This window comes from Canis lupus, chromosome 10 (genome assembly GCF_003254725.2).
Source record: "Canis lupus dingo isolate Sandy chromosome 10, ASM325472v2, whole genome shotgun sequence".
In the NCBI taxonomy this organism is placed as follows: domain Eukaryota; kingdom Metazoa; phylum Chordata; class Mammalia; order Carnivora; family Canidae; genus Canis; species Canis lupus.
In genome coordinates, this window is record NC_064252.1 from 1,864,090 (window position 1) to 1,882,755 (window position 18,666).

The 18,666-nt window shown below is 55.8% G+C and overlaps 3 protein-coding genes across 13 annotated transcripts in view; 2 read left to right on the top strand and 1 right to left on the bottom strand.

Annotated features, from left to right (window-relative positions):
• Nucleotides 1–4,807, top strand: part of MARS1 (methionyl-tRNA synthetase 1) — a 22,025-nt gene extending 17,218 nt beyond the window's left edge. For both annotated transcript variants that reach the window (XM_025476858.3, XM_025476857.3), the window contains 10 exons: nt 792–962; nt 1,133–1,228; nt 1,353–1,470; nt 1,824–2,037; nt 2,876–3,007; nt 3,118–3,222; nt 3,301–3,487; nt 4,126–4,197; nt 4,410–4,496; nt 4,590–4,807. In XM_025476858.3, coding sequence (XP_025332643.1) covers nt 792–962; nt 1,133–1,228; nt 1,353–1,470; nt 1,824–2,037; nt 2,876–3,007; nt 3,118–3,222; nt 3,301–3,487; nt 4,126–4,197; nt 4,410–4,496; nt 4,590–4,736 — 1,329 coding nt within the window. In that variant the 3' untranslated portion in view covers nt 4,737–4,807. The remainder of the gene's footprint in view (nt 1–791; nt 963–1,132; nt 1,229–1,352; nt 1,471–1,823; nt 2,038–2,875; nt 3,008–3,117; nt 3,223–3,300; nt 3,488–4,125; nt 4,198–4,409; nt 4,497–4,589) is intronic.
• On the bottom strand, nt 4,752–10,404 carry DDIT3 (DNA damage inducible transcript 3). Of its 2 annotated transcripts, none has more exons than XM_025476870.3 (4): nt 10,286–10,404; nt 6,739–6,786; nt 5,418–5,575; nt 4,752–5,323 (listed from the first exon to the last, which is right to left on the bottom strand). In XM_025476870.3, exons 3-4 carry the CDS (start codon nt 5,553–5,555, stop codon nt 4,955–4,957), a joined length of 507 nt encoding a protein of 168 aa, XP_025332655.1. In that variant the 5' UTR covers nt 5,556–5,575; nt 6,739–6,786; nt 10,286–10,404; the 3' UTR covers nt 4,752–4,954. The 2 variants fall into 2 exon arrangements, with proteins under 2 accessions (XP_025332655.1, XP_025332653.1); XM_025476868.3 differs by lacking the exon at nt 10,286–10,404 and adding an exon at nt 9,277–9,432.
• On the top strand, nt 6,862–18,534 carry MBD6 (methyl-CpG binding domain protein 6). 9 transcript variants are annotated; one of them, XR_003147323.3, is made up of 15 exons: nt 11,373–11,595; nt 12,563–12,626; nt 12,794–12,930; nt 13,173–13,275; nt 13,408–13,570; nt 13,800–14,852; nt 15,007–15,668; nt 15,944–16,097; nt 16,280–16,449; nt 16,578–16,991; nt 17,081–17,148; nt 17,360–17,423; nt 17,564–17,733; nt 17,999–18,062; nt 18,320–18,534. XR_003147323.3 is itself a non-coding variant. In XM_049115725.1 (13 exons), exons 3-13 carry the CDS (start codon nt 12,818–12,820, stop codon nt 17,636–17,638), a joined length of 3,039 nt encoding a protein of 1,012 aa, XP_048971682.1. In that variant the 5' UTR covers nt 6,862–7,026; nt 12,563–12,626; nt 12,794–12,817; the 3' UTR covers nt 17,639–18,534. The 9 variants fall into 9 exon arrangements, 5 of the variants coding, with proteins under 5 accessions (XP_048971682.1, XP_025332639.3, XP_025332641.3 ...); XR_007413686.1 differs by having other exon boundaries at nt 17,564–18,062; XR_007413684.1 differs by having other exon boundaries at nt 17,999–18,534.
• Nucleotides 18,535–18,666: the final 132 nt, after the last annotated feature.

Here is an 18,666-nt window from a genome sequence, read left to right on the forward strand (position 1 = left end):
TGGTCAGGTTTTTTTTTTTTTTAAGATTTTATTTTATTTATTTATTCATGAGAGAGAGAGAGAGAGAGGCAGAGACACAGGCAGAGGGAAAAGCAGGCTCCACGCAGGGAGCCCGACGTGGGACTTGATCCCTGGTCTCCAGGATCACGCCCTGGGCTAAAGGCGGCGCTAAACCTCTGGGCCACTGGGGCTGCCCGCTATTTAATTTTATAATGATAGGATTGCATTATATATTATTGTCTTGTGATTTGCTTAATCAGTGTATCTTGGAGATCTGTACATGTCAGTACATACAAATCTAACTCTTTAATGGTCTTATAAGTATTTCGTTGTATCGATATATTTCTTTAAACTCTATTGAACCATGGAAGTTGGTTGCAATTTTTTGCTATGATGAATACTGTACTTCCTCATACACATATTCATTCACTTTTGTGTATTTCTTTTTTTTTTTTTAAGATTTTATTTATTCATGAGAGACACAGAGAGAGAGAGAGAGGCAGAGACACAGGCAGAGGGAGAAGCAGGCTCCCTGCAGGGGCTCGATCCTGGGTCTCCAGGATCACGTGCTGGGCCGAAGGTGGCCTTAAACTGCTGAGCCACCCGGGCTGCCCTGTACGTGTATTTCTGTTGCAAAAATTCCTAGCAGTGGAATTGCTGTCAAAGTCACAAATCTTTTAATTGTATTATTACCAAACTACTCCAGAGAGGTTGTTGTACATATTTATCCTTATGTGAACCATGTATGAGACTGTCCTAAATTGGCCCTATGACTTTCTCTGCCATCTCAGCTGGAAAAACGACTAGAGGAATGGTTGGGGAAGACATTGCCTGGCAGTGACTGGACACCCAATGCCCGGTTCATCATTCGTTCTTGGCTTCGAGATGGCCTCAAGCCACGCTGCATAACTCGAGATCTCAAATGGGGAACCCCTGTACCCTTAGAAGGCTTTGAGGACAAGGTAAAAACTCTATGCTTTATTCCTATGTCATACTATTTTGCCTTTGGGTTGAGATCCTGGGCTAGCAAAATAGACTGTTAATTATGTCTTGCTTCAGTCGAAGACTGGCTTGGTGAGGTTTTCCCAGTGTTCCTTCATCCTATTCTCTCTCCCTCCTCTTGGCCCTCCAGGTATTCTATGTCTGGTTTGATGCTACTATTGGCTACCTGTCCATCACAGCCAACTACACAGACCAGTGGGAGAGATGGTGGAAAAACCCAGAACAAGTAAGCAGTTCTTGGTTACCCTGTCCATGGGGAGGGTATTGGGGTGGTTAGGGTTGGGTGTCTGATTTTTCTTGGTCCTTTGAAGATCATCTCAGGAGTTTTGTCTCCCAACTGTATTCTGTAGGTGAACCTGTATCAGTTCATGGCCAAAGACAATGTTCCCTTCCACGGCTTAGTTTTCCCTTGTTCAGCTTTAGGAGCTGAGGACAACTATACCTTGGTCAGCCATCTCATTGCTACAGGTACCCTGGAAGACTGAAGATGGGGAAGTTCCTAGGGAATGAGGGCTGAGGCAGTATTTGGAAGGAGAAATAGGAAATAGGAAATAATTAGAACACGAAAACTTAACCTAGAAGAAGGGAACAAGAACTGAGGAAAACAAAAGTCTGAAGCTAAAAGTTTGTAATGCATACAAGCAAAGCAAAAAAAGACTACAAGAATAGAAGAGATCCCCAAGTTCTTTGCAGGCCCACTACTCAAGGAGAAGTGTTTCTGGACACCCATAGTTGAGGTTGAGGGAGAGGAAGGAAGAGTTAGTGGGTCACAGAGGGAAGGGTGTGCTTTGACCACATGGTTATTCTACTTCTCTGTCCAGAGTATCTGAATTATGAGGATGGGAAATTCTCAAAGAGCCGGGGTGTGGGAGTGTTTGGTGACATGGCTCAGGACACGGGGATCCCTGCTGACATCTGGCGCTTCTATCTGCTATACATTCGGCCTGAGGGCCAGGACAGTGCCTTCTCCTGGACAGACATGTTGCTCAAGAATAATTCTGAACTGCTTAACAACCTGGGCAACTTTATCAACAGGTGGGACCTGGGGAGGGGTGGTGGTCAGAGTTAGCAGATGGGCTGGGGGTGGGGCATGTGGGGTGGTGGCTAGCTCTGCTGCACTAGGTGGGAGAGATGGAAGAGATGGGGTTGCCCAGAAGGCTTGAATGAGCAGGAGCTGTGAGGGATGGGGAGGACAACATGGAAATCCATACGGAAAGTGGATTTCTATCAATTGGTACCTGATTCTAGAACATAGTAGGATATGTTTGCTGGGGTGAAGTCAGTTGTAGAGGTGTGATTTAGCAGAGTTGGTCACAAAGTGAATTTTTGCAAATTGTTTTCTTATTAATGTTCTTTATAGAATTGGAAATGTGTCTTTCCTAGCAAAAACGTTTACTTGCAGACCATTGGAATAGTTTGGCAGAAGAAAGGGATTGTTTTAGCATAGGGGTAGGAGATGTTTACTATACTTTTGGAGGTTTTTGTTACTTTAGGCTTACACTCTTTATTGGTCTCCGTCTCAGTTATTCTGCAGTCTAAAGGATACTCCATGGCCACACACCCTTTCAGATTTGGTTGTTAACTGCGTTACACAGATTGTCTCTTGGAGTGTTGGATAGCAAATAACATTTTAACTTGATCATACCTTGTATTGATTTCTTAAAAATAAAATGAAGTTGCTTAACTTTATCAGGTTTCTCATTCTTAGGGGAGAGAGAGAACAAGGAATGAATTAGTTAAGCTTTGCCTTTTAGCTTGAGGGAGTCAGATGTCAGTTCTAAGAGAATGGAGAATTATGAAAATCAGGTCAAATTTCTATAAAGAGACTGGGCAGTAATTCCTCTTTTCCCTCTCCTTCCTTACTCCTATCAAGAGCTGGGATGTTTGTGTCCAAGTTTTTTGGGGGTTACGTGCCTGAGATGGTGCTTACTTCTGATGATCGGCGCCTGCTGGCGCATGTCACCTTGGAACTCCAGCACTATCACCAGCTGCTGGAGAAGGTTCGGTAAGTAACCCGCACCTTGGTCTCATCTCTGTGGTCTGTGCTGGCATGTTGAGAGCCTGATACTGGTCCCTCTGGGACTTCACACGTTGGCCTACCTCCTCCCTTCCCAGGATCCGGGAGGCCTTACGCAGTATCCTCACCATCTCTCGCCATGGCAACCAGTACATTCAGGTGAATGAGCCTTGGAAGCGGATTAAAGGCAGCGAGGCTGACAGGTAAGTTTGGTGGCAGGAATAAAGTGGCGGTGGGCCCTGTCATCCTGGAAATTCTGACTTCTCTCTCTTCTTCCCCAGGCAGCGGGCAGGGACGGTGACAGGCCTGGCAGTGAATATAGCTGCCTTGCTGTCCGTCATGCTCCAGCCGTACATGCCCACGGTTAGCGCCACCATCCAGGCCCAGCTGCAGGTCCCACCTCCAGCTTGCAGCATCCTACTCACAAACTTCCTGTGTACCTTGCCAGCAGGACACCAGATTGGCACAGTAGGTCTGGGCGCTGGACGGTCTGGCCTCTGAAAATTCTTGCCTTTGCCATGCAGCCTTTGAGGTGGGGTCAGAGAACCTGGATATAGGACTCTTACAGCTGTTCTCTGAACCCCTTCCCCACTCCCCCCCCAACTCTGCACTTAGGTTGTTTCTGATAGCAAGTCCTTGGTACTAGCTCACAAGCCCAGTAGGTCATCTAGCCCGTCTGCCACCATCGCTCTTCATGCCAGAACCCAGGACGTGGCACATAAAACTAATTGGCCTACGGTAGATGTTTGAGAAACCCCACGGTCCCCTGGTCTCCATAATGCCAACAGGCAGACAGGGAGAGTACGGGATAGTGTGTCCTCCTTGACACGAGAGATGATAAAGTAAATTCATCTCTAACTCTCACGTCAACTGAGCCTCCTTAAATAGTTTAAATGGTCTCGGGCCTTATGAATACTCTGGGCTTTCAGAGGGAGCTGCCAGTGCTTTATCTGGATGCTTTACAGAAGCCAGCAGGTATTTGCTCATTTGTTTCTTCTAAAACGTGGAGTTCCTGAACGTCAGTGACTGGGGTAGAGAGGCTCTCTGAACAGTCTGGGAGGGTTTTTACCTAATCAGTGGGTGATTATGGAATTTCTCCTTCACAGGTCAGCCCCTTATTCCAAAAATTGGAAAATGACCAGATCGAAAGTTTAAGGCAGCGTTTTGGTGGGGGCCAGGTGAGAAAGCTCAACTGTGCTGTCACCCAGCAATGGCCACAGTGTCGTGTCCTTGGTGTCTTCAGGTAGTTCTCACTCAGGTTCCACTGCTTCCTTCCTTAGGGTTTTTCTTTCCTGTCTTAGCAGCAAGAGCCCTTGGAAGTGAGAGGTCATCATAGTCCCCTGAGATGTTACTTACCAAGCAGGTGGTGACTGTGTTTTTTATTCTCCAGGCAAAGACACCCCCCACGCCAGCAGAGGCTATGGCCGCAGCTGCCCCACAGCAGATACAAGTGCTGATGGATGAAGTGACAAAACAGGTATGCAGTGGGAGCCCTGTGGGAACCCAGAAGAGCGGACTCCTAAGTAGGTCCTTCCTGGTCTGACTACTGCTACTCCCCACCCGCTCTTAGGGCAACATTGTCCGAGAACTGAAAGCACAAAAGGCGGACAAGAACCAGGTTGCCGCGGAGGTGGCTAAGCTCTTGGATCTGAAGAAACAGCTGGCTTTAGCTGAAGGGAAACCCCTGGAAACCCCTAAAGGCAAGAAGAAAAAGTGAAAGTGAGAACCTGGCTCATAGAAAGTTACTTTAATGGATATGGATAATAATAAATAAATGTACAATCTCTATATACATGCTCTTGCCTACCCCAAGCTTTCCCCCTACTGAATAGATGGGGTTGAGGGTCACATCGTTGGCACTGGAGAAGATGATCAGCAGCCACGTCTGTGAAAGGTAGGTAGTGGCCCAAGGGGGGAAGTGATGGTCCCAGCTGTTCATGCTTGGTGCAGATTAACCATTCGGTCAATCAGAGCCCGGCGAGTCGCCTCTACTTCCCTGGTCAGGCGCTCGATTTCCTGCTTGAGCCGTTCATTCTCTTCGGCTAGCTGTGCCACTTTCCTCTCGTTCTCTTGTTCTTTCTCCTTCATGCGTTGCTTTCCAGCCCCAGCTGGGGACTGGCCACTCTGTTTCCGTTTCCTAGGTCTTTTTTGGTCTTCCTCTTCCTCCTCTTGAGCCAGGGAGCTGTGACTGGAATCTGGAGAGTGAGGGCTCTGGAAGGTGTTCGTGACCTCTGCTGGTCCTGGCTCCTCAGTCAGCCAAGCCAGAGAGGCAGGGTCCAGAGTGGTGAAGGTTTTTGATTCTTCCTTCAAGGGAAGGAAGAAAGGCAGGGTAGACATTAGTTGAGAAGGGAACAGCAATACCCTCCCACCCTGCCAGCTTTAGGCACAGCATTCTCACCTCCTTGTTTCCAGGGGGTGAAACACAGGTACCCCCATTTTCATCTGAGGACAGTACCTCCTGCAGGTCCTCATACCAGGCTTCCAGCTCCCAGCTGGACAGTGCCCCGAAGGAAAAAGGCAGTGACTCAGCTGCCATCTCTGCAGTTGGATCAGGCTCTGGAAAAGGACATACTCAGGATGGCGTGGGGGGTGGGGGTGGCCGGGTGGGAGTGGAACAACTCCGCAAAGCAGTTAGTCTATACAGGTTGGCAGACCGGCCTGGTACCTGTTTGCAGGTCAAGTTTTATTGGAACATAACTATATTTATTTACATACTGTTTATGGCTGCTTTCATGCTGTAAGAGCAGAGACCTTAGCATCCAAAACATTTACTGTTTGGCCCTTTAAAATTTATCATTGGTTCTTTTTATTTAATTTTTTTTTTAAAGATTTATTTATTTATTCATGAGACACAGAGAGGCAGAGACACAAGCAGAGGGAGAAGCAGGCTCCTCGCAGGGAGCCTGATGCGGGACTCGATCCCAAATCCTGGGATCACGACCTGAGCTGAAGGCAGATGCCCAACCGCTGAGCCACCCCGGCGTCCCTAGCAGTTCTTTCTTTCTTTCCTTCCTTTCTTTCTTTTCTTTCTTTAGATTTTATTTATTCATAGAGGCACAGAGAGAGAAAGAGGCAGAGACACAGGCAGAGGGAGAAGCAGGCTCTATGCAGGGAGCCGGACGTGGGACTCGATCCAGGTCTCCAGGATCACACCCCGGGCTGCAGGCAGCGCTAAACCACTGCGCCACCGGGGCTGCCCCTATCAGTTGGTTGTATACTAGTATTCCCTCTCTGCTGCTTTTGCCCGGCATTTGAAGCAGCATGGGTGTAGAATACACATTCTTATGGGATCCTGGTAAAAGTCCTCAGCCTTCCTTGGGGGACTCTGTTGGTAGTTTCCAGGGGGCAATTATCAGACCATCTTGTGTTCCTTTCTCCTGTGTGGGGAGTCCTTTGGGTGAGTCTAACCTTGATGGGGACTGAGGTTTGTAAGACAAACCAATTCTTTGTTGGGGCTGACTGCTCACTCAGCCAGCTTTCAATTAGGACATGCTCTAAGAATAGTGATTTGGTCACCTAGTTAGGGGCAGGCCAGGAGGAGGGATGTGGCTGTCAGCAAAAGTCTGCTCAGATTCAAACTCTATCTTATCTTCTCTAGGTGTTTTCATAACTTATTAGGGCCCCAAGACAGGGACCCTAAGCGGCATCTCTTAGAAATTGGTTCTAGGAAAGGGATGGTTAAGTTTTCCTGCTCTCAAAAAAAAAAAAAAAAAGTTTACCTGCTCTCAGGTGTGGTGATGTATGAAGATACACTTCCTTCTGGAACACTGTGGGGATCAAAGACCGAGGTTAGCCATTTTGGGAAGGGAGAGGGACAGTTCCTTTTATCTCCAGCCTCCTATCGGTCTTTCCTCACTTCTGTCTTACAGGGTATGGACAGTCAGTGGTCCCTGCAGCCGTTTCCAAGGACAGAGGAGAGCCTGACCTTTATTTTTAGTTGCTGACATTTGCAGTCCTGATTACATAATAGAAAAATCATGGCCAACTTGACTTTCTCTAAATTTAAGGTAGGCCTCAAACTGCCAGGGAAAAGACTGGACGACAGGGAAGGGAACAAATCAAGTTATTTTCCTAATTCCATTCCCACACTGACATCCTGGAAATACACATTTCCAGCCTCGACCTCTCCTGGGACCTACAACTGTGTTAGCTGCTTATTGCTTTTGGATATCTAAGAGGCATCTCAGACTTCATATATCCAAAGACAAATTCTGCTCACCTCTTCCCTCCATCTTCCCCATCTCAGTAAATGGCAACTCTACGTGCTTAAGCCAAAAGCATTAGTACTGCCCTTCATTCCTCTCTTACACCCAATTCAAACCACCAGCCCAATTTTTAAACTCATTCTTCAAAAACCAGAACCTGAATACTTCTCAAGAATTCCATTGTTTGCAATCTAGGTCAAGTTACTCTCCTCTGCTGGATTACTCAGGTTCCCGGCTTCTGCTCTTGCCACCCTGCCCCAAGTCTGTTCACAACACGCAGCTGGAGTGAGCCTTTTATTTTATTTTATTTTATTTTATTTTATTTTATTTTAATTATTATTATTTTTTTTTATGATAGTCACAGAGAGAGAGAGAGAGAGGCAGAGACACAGGCAGAGGGAGAAGCAGGCTCCATGAACCGGGAGCCCTATGTGGGATTCGATCCCAGGTCTCCAGGATCGCGCCCTGGGCCAAAGGCAGGCGCCAAACCACTGCGCCACCCAGGGATCCCTGGAGTGAGCCTTTTAAAACTCTAGTCAGGTCCTGTCAGTCTGTTCAAAACTCTTCAAGGACTAAAGTTCATGAATATTAAAGGCTAAAGGTCCTTAATATGGCTTAGAAGGCCCCACACAATCTCCTTCCCTGCCCTGGATTTCTCATTGACCACTCTCCCTCTAGTCCGTCCAGCTGGCCTGCTCCCTAAACTCTGCACACTCCCACCTTAGGACCTCTGTTCTCACTGTTCTTTCTCCTGGAAAGCTCTTCCTTTCACAAATCTGCACAGCTTACTACTTTGCCTCTTTTCAGAAGTTTCATTTAAATGTCACCTCTGTGAGAGAATCTCTAATGACTCAAGGTAAACATCCTGGGCATTCACTACCCTTCCATGCTTTGGTTTTCTCCTTGGCACTTCTATATTTGTTCGCTGTGCACCTTTTCCCACGAAATGTAAGCTCTGTGAGAACAGGTCTTTTCCTTGTTCGTAGATGCATCCTGGGCCTAAAATGTGTGGCACATAGCAGGTGTGTAATAAGTAATTTGTGAAGAATGAAAGAATTCTCCCCAGTGTCTCATAGGGAAGGGAGGAGGAAGCCCAGAGGCAGAGCAGCAGCTGCCCAGCCCTGGGGACTGGAGATGCAATATCTCCCAGAGTGTTTCTCTTCAGGGCTGTCCTCCCTGGGGGACCCTCCTTGCCTTCCAGCGTGTGGGATGCCGCTTTCATCAGCAGTGGGGCCCCAGGCCAGAGGGCTGCAGAGCCAAACAGGGGGCTGGCCTGATGCAACGGTTACACAGAAATTAGCTGGGAGGCAGGACGCGGGGAAAGCAGCAGGGACAAATCCCTGCGGAAGGACCCTACACTGGGGAGACCCCAAATGGCTTCCCACACTTAAGGGATCCAGAATGCTCTCTTGTGCAGGAGGCCCCCGGGACCTCTGGGGGAATGGGAAAACCCATCTCTGCTCCCTAGCCATTGGCATCCCTCCTCCTCCCAAAGTCTGGAGTCTGTCTCCTTAAGGTTCTCTTCTCCGTTAGGGTGTGGAATGGCTGTCCTGTGCAGGACCCAGGAGCTCCATCCACCGACGTGGCCACTCTGGCCCTGAGACGCTGGGCTGAGACAGGATTGGGGGTGGGGTAGGGGCAGGGCCGCTGGTGGGAAAGTGGCGGCAAGGGCGTGAGCCAGAGCCATCCAGGCGTCTCGGCGTGGGGGAGTGTCCTGCCGCCCCGCCTCCCACCGGACAGGACCAAGGAGGCGGCCTAGGGCAGCAGCGGAAGACAGGGAGTCTCCCGAGGGCATCCGGACCCCTTAGCCCGACGGCCCAGAGCCGGGCCCGCGCTCCGGGCAGGGTGGGGCGCCGCTCCCGTCCGAGGGAAGAGAGGTCTGTAAGCACCACTCCCGGATAAAGGATGCTCCCCGTCCCTCCCTCGAACTGTCACTAACTTCGTCGGGGAACGGGTGGGGCCGCATCCTGAGCAGCTGATGCCCCAACTTCGAATGGACAACCAGCATCCCCGAGGACTAGAGGGTAAAGAGCAGGTGGGATCGGTACTCGCCTCTCTCCTCAGGTTCCGGCTCTGACTGTGGCTCTGTGGCTGCCACCCGCTCATCTTCAACATGATCCGCTCTGTGCCTTACACTCAAGCCTCTGACCTCGGAGGCCCGAGCGCGGATGTTTTAAGGAGGCCCTGCCCTCCCCTCGGGGGCGGGCCCGCAAGCCTGCCAATCAGGGCGCGGCACGCCGGCGCTGGCCCCGCCCCGCCCCCCGCGCCCGCCACTCAGCAGCCCCCGCGGCGCCGCCCCCTTCGCTCCCGCCGGCCCGGGGGTAGAGGTGGTGTCGGACCCGGAAGTGGCTTTGGGTCACGAGGCTCCGCGGAGGAGGCGAGTGAGTCATGCGCGCGCGCGGAGGGGAGAGCTGGGGGGGAGGGGAGGAGGGGAGGAGAGGGGGGCGGGGATGATGCAATGTTTGGCAACCGGTGTCTCGGCGCGCACGCGCAGGGGCCGACGAGGGTGGTGGGCGGTGCGGGGGGGTGGGGGAGAGGAGAGGGCGGGGCGCCAGCGCCGGGCTCCCAACGGCCCCAACGGCTCCCAACCGTGGCCGCCCTCAGGCTGCCTGCGAAGCCGCGCTGCGGCTCGTCCTCCTCGGCGCCCTTATTCCGCCCACCTGGCGTTAGCCCCCGCCTCGCCGTCTGCATGGGGGGCTCCCATTTTGCTCGGTCCCCTCCTAGTTAGTGGGCGCGAGGTCTTCTAAGCCAATCTCTTTTGAAAGTTTGCATGCAGCCACAGGACCGCCTAACGTCTCCTCGAGTAGGCGCATAGAAAGATCCCGTTTAGCTCCCTAATTCCCCCAGAAGGGGCCGAGGAACTTGAGTACTTTTGATGGTCATTTTCAGCTCCTCGCCGAAAAGCACCCCTAACTTTTATCTTTGTGAAGTTTCTGATGAGCGCTCAGCATGCCAGGATTCAGGACTTGGCCCGGTGGACGCGATTCTCAGCCTCCCCCCCCCCCCCCCCCCGTACTCTGGTGCCTCCACCAAGGATCAAGACCCGCCCTTTTCGCTGTACCAGCCGCGCAGGTCCTGTGACTCCTGCGTGAGGAGCCGTGCACCCGCCGCCTGCCGCCTCGGTGCTCGGGCGACCTTAGAGCCTCGTTGCCTGGGACGTTGGGTGCACTTGAGCGCGCAGCCGCCTTGCACCGGGTTGTCAGGAGCCCAGAGTCTGGCCTCACCTGCCCCTTTACTTGCCCCCTAATATCTGTGCCACAACCGTTCTTGTTTGTAAATAAAGGATGACGAGTTGTGAAGGTAAAACGAGAGCACTATGAACTTGGAGGCAGCTTAAACAAAAGTGAAAAGCATCGCTTAAAATGCAAACGTTTTTCTTGTGCCATTAGAGAGAAAAAAGATGCCATGTGGCGGCCGGTTGTATTCACTGTCATACCCTCACGGGGGCAGCCAGAGTTAAGTAGAATCTGTCACAAGGCCGGTTGTGGCTGCAAGGAGGTTTAGGTGGTGGTGTGACGGTGACAGGTCCTCGGCCGGGCCTGCTCCGTTGCTCCAGACCTCCATTTCCCCTTCAGTAGATGGGGGTGGGGGTGGGTTGGACCAGATGGTCTCTCCTGGCCCAAAGACATGACCAGGTTGTCAGTGACAGGCAGAGGTCATGTGACTTGACAGGCGGAGGTCGTGTTGTGACATGTTGACCTGGGGAGGCGGGTCAAGTCCCAGCACACTACCCGGGAAGCCTTTGGGGCGGGGCAGGGCAAGTCGCGACTTTCATCTTTTGGGGCCGGCCCCTCCCGGACCCGGCATTCCTGGCTCCCCCGACAGACTGTGGCTTTGGAAGGGGCCCCTCCCCGGGGAGGGCTGGGATTGGCCGCCGGTGGCCTGGGAAGAGGCTCAGATCCTTCCGCGGAGGGCGGGGGGGCCGCGTGGGGTGTTTGTTCTCTTGGGGATTAATGGGGGGTTGTGGGGGAGGGGTAGGCGCGCTCCCGCATGCGCACTGCGGCCCCTCCTGTTGGCTCGTCGTTGTCCGCTGGGCGGGGGCCCGGCCCCGCCCCTCTCCCGTCCGGGCAGCGGCGGCGGCGGCGGCGGCGGCGGCGGCGGCGGCGGCGGCGGCGGCAGCGACGGCGGCGGCGGCGGCGGCAGCCTGCGCGGTGCCTTCTGGGAACGGAATCCCCAGGGCTGCCCCTGGCCCCCATGGCGCATGCGCGGGAGGCCGCTCGGTGATCCGCGGCGGCGGCGGCGGCGCTTCCTGCTAGGACCGGCCGGGGCCGTACCGGAGGCTCGGGCTCCGCCGACCCTCCTCCCACTCCCTCCCACTCACCCTCTGGGCCGCGACTGCGCAGGGCGGGGCCGGCCGAGCCATGGGCCGCGGTGAGTGCAGGGCCCGGCCCCCCCGCCCCTCCCCCTCCCCTCCCCTGCTGTCCCTACCCTCTGCCCCCCGCGTCCTCGGCCCCTTTCCCGGCCCCATCCCCGCCCCCCCGCCCTCACCTGCCCCCGCCGTCTCTCCCTCGCACTGCTTGACTTTTGCCTTCTTCACCTCCCTCCCTCAGTGCTTCGCCCACCCTCCGCCCGCCCTCTCCCCAAGTTCCTTCCTACTTCGTGCGCCTTCCCCTCCTCCCCAGGCAGAGGGAAGCAGGCTGGGTGACAGGGCGCCTTGTTACGAGAGGGAAAGTTTAGGAGCCGCCGGTGTGGGGTGGGAGCGATGGTGAGGCTGGGGGGCTGCTTGCAGGCGGGGGGGGGGGGCTGCGTCCCCACTTGGAGCCAATTTGAAGCCGGTGGGGTAGGAGGTGCTGAAGCCCCTTGCCTCGGGCTTGGGGGGAAATCAGGAGCTTCTCGGGATTCTGGGAGAAGACAGAGCTAGGTTGCAACCCTTCCTAGGAAGATCAAGTGAAGCAGATCAGTGATCGTCTCATGGGGCGGGCATGGGGGCTTCTGTTCGTACCACCCTGAGGGCCGTTGGGCGACCGCCTGGTGACCTGTGGGGCAACCCGTACTTTTATATGATCTTCCTGGGGGGTAGGGAACAGCAGGGGGCCAGACGCTCTGGGAAGCTCCTAGTGGCCTGGCATTATGGGAATTTGCCCATGTTCCAGGATGGATTCTGTCTCTGATGGGACAAAGGGGCTTTGCCCTTTATGTCCAGGGGTTGGGCTCTGATTCCTTGGCCCCGGGGAGTTGTTGAGGCTTGGATCCTCCGGTTCCTTGGGCGGTACCTGGAAAGGACGGTTGTGGACTCACCAGCAGATCCCTGAGATCTTTCCCTGGACAGTGTCCTGGGCTTTGGTGCTCTCGGAGTTGGGCAGATTCCCGACAGCCCCCCCTTTCTCCTGTGTTGCAGGTGTGGGCTAAGCCGGAGGCCCCGGCTCTAGACTGGACCCCACAATGTTTGCAGAGATGTTCAGGTAGCCACCGCGGGACGGCAGACAGCTCTCAGTTTTCTTTCCCAGCTCCCTGAGGGTTTCCCAGGCCCCTGGGTTCTTTCGGGTCTCCCCGGCATCCTGGCCCTGCTGGAGAAGTCCCGCAGGTACCCCGCGCACCCTGATGCCCGCCCGGACATGTGTGTTACCAGGCACGTGGGAGCTGATTACACACAATGAATGGGGGCAATGAGAGCAGTGGAGCAGACAGAGCTGGGGGCCCTGTGGCCACATCTGTCCCCGTCGGCTGGCAGCGCTGCGTTCGAGAGGGTGCTGTGCTCTATATCAGGTGCGGATCCCCAGCGCTCTCGCCGCCTGTCCTCCCGACGCCCGGTCTCTGGTAGCCCGATACTCCTCCCTGTCCTTCCTTCCTCAGCCTTTCTTCTCTCTGTGTCGCGGGCCCTTACATCTGTCCTCCCTCCTCGTCCCACACCCTTCATCCTCCGTGCTCCCTAGGAAGGTCTCTGACTAAGGAACTGTCCTTTGGGCATGTCAACTAACTCCATGCTCTCTGACCCTGTGCTCTCCCAGCCCAAGTGGCACAGAGCTGTCTTCCCTGGAGCAAACCCGGAGCTACCTCCTCAGCGATGGGACCTGCAAGTGCGGTCTGGAGTGTCCACTCAATGTCCCCAAGGTCAGAGTGGTGAGGGGAGCCGGAGAATACAGGGATAAGCCAGGAGACCTGCGACCAGAGTCACTGACCGTGGTAGCTCTTCTCACAGATTCCGCTCTCTCAGGGTCCCTGTCCGTGACTCCCGCCTTACAGGTTTTCAACTTTGACCCTTTGGCCCCGGTGACCCCGGGTGGGGCTGGGGTGGGGCCCGCATCAGAGGAGGACATGACCAAGCTGTGCAACCACCGGCGGAAAGCCGTTGCCATGGCAACTCTGTACCGCAGCATGGAGACCACCTGCTCACACTCTTCTCCTGGTGAGTCTTCTCCACACGCTCCTGACAACTGAGGAAAACTTAAGGGCCTGGAGGAGGGACGGTGGGAGGAGCTCCAGGAGAGGGAGCAAGGAGGGGTGGAGGGGGGAGCCACCCGATGAGACGAAGGCGCAGGGAGGTTGCGAGGTTATGGGAGATGGGATGGGGAAGACAAAAGAAAGGGGTTGGAAGGGGAGCCACCGGCTGACCCTTCTTTTCTCATTTATTGCAGGAGAGGGAGCGAGCCCCCAAATGTTCCACACTGTGTCCCCAGGGCCCCCCTCTGCCCGCCCTCCTTGTCGAGTCCCCCCTACAACTCCACTTAATGGGGGCCCTGGCTCCCTTCCCCCAGAACCACCCTCAGTTCCACAGGCCTTCCCCCCTCTAGCAGGCCCTGGGGGGCTCTTCCCACCACCTAGGCTTCCTGACCCTGTCCCCTCCGGAGGCAGCAGCAGCCCCTGTTTCCTCCCAAGGGGCAACGCCCCCTCTCCAGCCCCACCTCCTCCGCCGGCTATCAGCCTCAATGCTCCCTCCTACAACTGGGGAGCCGCCCTCCGCTCCAGCCTGGTGCCCCCTGACCTGGGCTCTTCCCCAGCCCCCCACACCTCCTCCTCACCACCTTCAGACCCCTCTCTCTTCCACTGTAGTGATGCCTTAACGCCCCCTCCTCTGCCCCCGAGCAATAATCTCTCTGGTCCTCCTGGCCCCCCTGGTCCTGCCACTCAGCCACCAGTGTCTTCAGCCACTATGCACCTGCCCCTGGTCTTGGGACCCCTAGGAGGGGCCCCCACGGTGGAGGGGCCCGGGGCACCCCCCTTCCTTGCTAGCAGCCTACTCTCTGCAGCGGCCAAGGCACAGCATTCCCCGCTCCCCTCTCCCAGCACTTTACAGGGCCGAAGGCCCCGTGCCCAGACACCCTCAGCTTCCCACTCCGCATCACCCCGTCCCTCTCAGCGTCGTCCCCGCAGACCCCCAACTGTACTGCGATTGCTAGAAGGGGGAGGCCCTCAAGCCCCTAGACGGAGCCGTCCTCGGGCCCCTGCCCCTGTCCCCCAACCCTTTCCTCTCCCTGAGCCATCCCAACCGATTCTCCCTTCTGTGCTGTCCCTGCTGGGACTCCCCACCCCTGGCCCTTCCCACTCTGATGGAAGCTTTAACCTTTTGGGGTCAGATGCACACCTTCCTCCTCCCCCAACCCTCTCCTCAGGGAGCCCTCCCCAGCCCAGGCACCCTATCCCGCCCTCCCTGCCTGGGACCACCAGTGGCAGCCTCAGCAGTGTGCCAGGTACGGGAGTGTGGTAGGGCTCTTCCTCTGAGGCACTTAGGGGAGTTTAGTGAGCTCTTTGGTGGTTTTCTGGGTTGGAGGCGCGAAGGTTGGGTTCTTTGGATGCCGGGGATAAAGGTCCTCCCTTGAGCTGAATTTCTCTTTTCCTTTGCAGGTGCCCCTGCCCCACCAGCTGCCTCCAAAGCCCCCCTAGTCCCCAGCCCTGTGCTTCAGAGCCCGTCGGAAGGGCTCGGGATGGGGGCGGGCCCAGCCTGCCCTCTGCCTCCCCTGGCTGGTGGGGAGGCTTTCCCTTTCCCTAGTCCTGAGCAGGGCCTGGCGCTGAGTGGAGCCAGCTTCCCGGGGATGCTAGGGGCCTTGCCTCTGCCTCTGGGTCTGGGGCAGCCTCCACCATCTCCGTTGCTCAGCCACAGTTTATTTGGCGTGCTGGCTGGGGGAGGGGGACAGCCTCCCCCTGAGCCCCTGCTCCCCCCCCCTGGGGGACCCGGCCCTCCCCTAGCCCCAGGCGAGCCTGAAGGGCCTTCGCTTTTGGTGGCTTCCCTGCTTCCACCAGCCCCCTCAGACCTCCTTCCACCCCCTTCTGCACCTCCTAGCAACCTCCTGGCCTCTTTCCTGCCCCTGTTGGCCCTGGGCCCCACAGCTGGGGATGGGGAGGGATCTGCAGAGGGAGCTGGGGGTCCAAGTGGGGAGACGTTTTCAGGTTTGGGAGACCTGCCCCCCCTACTGTTCCCCCCACTTTCAGCACCCCCTACCCTCATAGCTTTAAATTCTGCGCTGCTGGCTGCCAGCCTGGATCCCCCCTCGGGGACGCCCCCCCAGGTGAGGATAGGGGCTGAGTGGGTGGGACAGGAGGAGGTAGAATCAGGGATGGGAGCAGGGAATCAAAGGCTTTCAGTTTCATGCCTGAGCTCTTCCCTGGGGCCTGCGGGGAGGGCTTAGTTCTTGGCTGGGGGTAGGATGGCTGCAGGAACTGGGTCTGTATTTAATAAGCGTGGCCTACTTCACGTGAGGCTCCGGTGAGGTGGTACGTGTGCAGGTACTGTGCGTTCACGAACTGCTTCACGAAGAGCGTCACAGCCGTTCTTTCTCCTTAGCCCTGTGTCCTGAGTGCCCCCCAACCTGGACCACCTACCTCCAGTGTCACCACGGCAACTACTGACCCGGGGGCCTCCTCTCTGGGCAAGGCCCCCTCCAACTCAGGGAGACCCCCCCAACTCCTTAGCCCTCTGCTGAGTGCCAGCCTGCTGGGTGAGTCTGAGGGGAAAAAAACTGGTGCAAAAGAGACAAAGAGGAAGCAGTGACACTTGGGAGTAGAGGCCGGATGACCTGGGAAGAGTCTGACCCCAGGGTTACGCCCAGGAGGTAAACAGGGTCAGTGCAAGGGCTCCTGGTTTGCCGAGGGGCCTCCTGATCCTCCAACTCCTCAACAGGTGATCTGTCTTCGCTGACTGGCAGCCCTGGAGCCCTCCCCAGCCTGTTGCAGCCTCCTGGCCCTCTTCTCTCTGGCCAGTTGGGGCTGCAGCTCCTCCCTGGGGGGGGAGCTCCGCCACCCCTCCCGGAGGCTTCTAGTCCCCTAGCCTGCCTGCTACAGAGTCTCCAGGTGAGGGCGCTTCCCGGCGGGGAGGCGGGGGCTTCAGGGGCAGGTTTTTTCCTCAAATGGAAGTAGAGGTTTTTTGTTCCCGACACAGAGGCACTGGCTGGGACTAAGGTGCTACTGTTTGTCTGCAGATTCCCCCGGAGCAGCCGGAAGCCCCCTGTCTGCCCCCCCAGAGCCCCACCTCAGCCCTGGAGCCGGAGCCTGCCCGGCCTCCCCTCAGTGCCTTAGCCCCACCCCGTGGTTCTCCTGACCCCCCAGTCCCTGAGCTGCTCACTGGGAGGGGGTCAGGGAAACGGGGACGGAGGGGAGGAGGGGGACTTAGGGGCATTAACGGTGAGGCCAGGCCAGGCCGGGGCCGAAAGCCTGGCAGTCGGCGGGAGCCTGGCCGACTGGCCCTCAAGTGGGGGGCACGTGGTGGCTTCAATGGACAAATGGAACGGTCCCCAAGAAGGACCCACCACTGGCAGCATAACGGGGAGCTGGCCGAAGGGGGTGTTGAGCCCAAGGATCCATCCCCTCCCGGACCCCATTCTGAGGACCTTAAGGTGAGCGCAGGGTGATGAGGGTCTGGGCTGAAGGGCTCTGAGGCAGGCTGCAACGTTCTTCCTCTTCCTCATTTTTCCTACACATACAGTCCGTGTTTTCCCAGGTGCCCCCAGGGGTAGTCAGAAAGTCTCGTCGTGGCCGGAGGAGAAAATACAAGTGAGTGTTGGCCTTTCCCCACTTCTTGATGCTTTATAGAAACCTCTACAGAGTGGCTGACTTTCAAAAAGGCACAAATCTATTTAATACGAATACAGATAATCTGCCTTTTTTATCCCGAAGTAGAAAGTTTCCCGCCCCAGCTCTGAGCCTCCCCCGGGCTTGGGGAGGTAGCGCTGATCACCTGCGCCCTTACTGGCCCTTATTGCAGCCCTACCCGGAACAGCAACAGCTCCCGCCAGGACGTGACCTTGGACCCCAGCCCTACAACCCGTGTAAGTGTGTATCAGGGTTGAGGGGTGTGTAGGGGACGAGGCAGAAGAGGAGGACTAGAGGGAGGGAGTGGGGAGAAAATAAAAGACTTCCCGGTACCTAGCTGTTTGATCACTTCTTTCAACTTCCCCCTCTCACACAGGCGGCTGTCCCTCTGCCTCCCCGGGCCCGCCCTGGCCGTCCTGCCAAAAACAAGAGAAGGAAACTGGCCCCTTAGCAGCCATACCTGGAGCTGGATCTGATCCTGATTGGGGAGAGCTGAGTGCTGAGCCTTGGGAGCCCCTGCCAGCCACCTGCACCTGTGGACAGTGGGTGGGGGCACTACTCCCCACTCAGAGCACAAATGCAAGCCCTTCCCCTACAATCCCATCCTGAGCCATTGCAGGGGGTAGGGAAGCTCACCCCCTCCCCCCCAAAGCCATGTCACTGAAAAGGCCTGGGGGGGGGTGGTATATGGCCCTCTCCCCACCAGGCTAAGGGGAACACCCCCTTCCCCAGGTCTTTTATTTGTTTAAGTTATTTTTGCACAAATGACTCTTTTATATTTAATTCGACTTCATTGCCTCCCTTCTTGAAGCCAGCAGGCTCAGTTTACAAACCTGTGAGCTACTGTTGGCTGCTGCCCTCCTTCCCAGTGAAAGGTACAAAGCAATAAGCATCATGCATTCCCCCCTCACCCCTCCAACACCCCTCTGCCTCTGGCTCAGGTTGCTCAAAGCACAGATCCCCTCTTACCCCCGTCCCCAGGTTTGAAACACATAGCCTCATTTCAAGGTGTAGCCAGCTTCCCTCTACTTTCCTCTGGGATCTAACAGGGGGTAAGGGGGCACAGAGAGCCTGCTGGGCCTCTCCTCCCACACACACTACACTGCCCCTTCTCCCCCATCGAAACGCTCAGAGACGTTGTGATGATGCGACTGAGGATTATGCAACGTGGTCCAACCGGAGCGGCCAGCACGACCCGCTGTCCAGGGGCTGCCTCCTGCCTTTTCTTTTGTAAAGACAAGACCGTTGGGAGTTTTAATTCTGTTTTGTACTTGCCCTGTGGGGCCTCCACTGCTTTTCTATGGGAGACACTCTTAATTTAACAGATGAGAATATTTTGAAACTCTGGCTCTGGCTCTGTACTCATTTTTTCCTTAATTCCTTGGTAAGAACAGGTTATGGTTTAAATCTTGTTGGGGCAGAGAGTGGCTCGGGCTGCCCGTTGGGCTGTGAAGGTCCATCTCGGTGCTGCCTCTTCCC

Coding starts and splice junctions, on each gene's coding strand:
- DDIT3 (XM_025476870.3), bottom strand. CDS start 5,555: ATGGCAGCTGAGTCACTGCCTTTTTCCTTCGGGGCACTGTCCAGCTGG. Junction 5,324..5,417: donor CACCCCCTGGAAACAAGGAG/GTGAGAATGCTG, acceptor CTTCCCTTGAAG/GAAGAATCAAAAACCTTCAC.
- MBD6 (XM_049115725.1), top strand. CDS start 12,818: ATGAATGGGGGCAATGAGAGCAGTGGAGCAGACAGAGCTGGGGGCCCT. Junction 14,853..15,006: donor CAGCCTCAGCAGTGTGCCAG/GTACGGGAGTGT, acceptor TTTCCTTTGCAG/GTGCCCCTGCCCCACCAGCT. Junction 16,098..16,279: donor GCTGAGTGCCAGCCTGCTGG/GTGAGTCTGAGG, acceptor ACTCCTCAACAG/GTGATCTGTCTTCGCTGACT.